Here is a 1,089-nt window from a genome sequence, read left to right on the forward strand (position 1 = left end):
AGTAGAAAACACAACTATGATTTCCCACTGACATGTATACTGAAGGTCTGTCTATTCGAAAATAAGGATTGAAAAGACTAGAGCAAAGAAGAAAACAACTTTTGTATATGCATTACTCGTAAAGGAAACCCTGTGGAAAAGTATATAACATTTAGCTTACCTTGCTCCTGCAGAACCACCCAGGCCGCTGCCACTGCCTCCTCCGAAGCCACCACTGCTGCCACCAACTCCGCCACTGCCTCCGAAGCCACCACTGCCTCCAAGTCCTCCACTGCCACCAAGTCCACCAGTGGAGCCAAAACTGCCACTACCTCCAAGACCTCCACTGGAACCGAAACTGCTGCCACCTCCAAGGCTTCCACCACTTCCATGGCTGCCACCAACTCCACTGCTGCCACCAACTCCACTGCTGCCACCAACTCCACTGCTGCCTCCAAATCCACTGCTGCCACCAACGCCTCCACTGCCACCAAGTCCACCTGTGGACCCAAAACTGCCACCACCAAGGCTTCCACCAGCTCCTCCAAGGCCTCCACTGCCACCAACTCCACTGCCGCTGTAACCTTGTCCAGCACCGCCTCCGCTGCCACCCAATCCTGATCCACCTAATCCTCCACTCCCAGAGCCTGATCCAAATCCACTAGACCCACTACCAGCACCTCCTAAGCCTGATCCTCCACTTCCAAAACCTGATCCACCAGTGCTGGATCCCAGTCCTCCACTTCCGAATCCTGATCCACCGGAACTGGAGCCTCTTCCTCCACTACCAAAGCCTGATCCTAAGGAACTAGAGCCACTTCCTCCACTTCCGAAGCCTGATCCACCAGCTCCTCTTCCTCCACCCCCGACTCCTCCACTGCCAAAGCCAGACCCGGACCCGCCGTGGCCTTTCCGTCCGCCGCCATAAGGGACGGGCTCGGCCACAGCCAGGCACAGCAGCGCCATCGCGGCCGCGGAGGCGATCTGTCAAATAGTCATGGAGAAAAAATCATTATATTTAATTAAGCCTTTTCTTTCTATGGATGGTCTTAATATTCATAAGAATGTCGACTTTTCGTTTACACTGTAATCCCTAAAATGTGATTCCAG

General features: G+C 53.6%; 1 protein-coding gene across 2 annotated transcripts in view; it reads right to left on the minus strand.

Annotated features, from left to right (window-relative positions):
* The window catches only part of LOC119588053 (glycine-rich cell wall structural protein 1-like), a 29,023-nt gene that overhangs the window by 260 nt on the left and 27,674 nt on the right, over positions 1-1,089 (minus strand). Inside the window, exons 3-4 of one of the 2 annotated variants that reach the window (XM_037936752.1) lie at positions 453-689; positions 161-398 (exon numbers count right to left, since the gene is read on the minus strand). In XM_037936752.1, coding sequence (XP_037792680.1) covers positions 161-398; positions 453-689 — 475 coding nt within the window. Of the gene's footprint in view, positions 1-160; positions 399-452; positions 732-1,089 lie in introns of both variants that reach the window. The other variant, XM_037936751.1, reaches the window with a different exon arrangement.

This window comes from Penaeus monodon, chromosome 23, assembly GCF_015228065.2.
Source record: "Penaeus monodon isolate SGIC_2016 chromosome 23, NSTDA_Pmon_1, whole genome shotgun sequence".
Classification (NCBI taxonomy): domain Eukaryota; kingdom Metazoa; phylum Arthropoda; class Malacostraca; order Decapoda; family Penaeidae; genus Penaeus; species Penaeus monodon.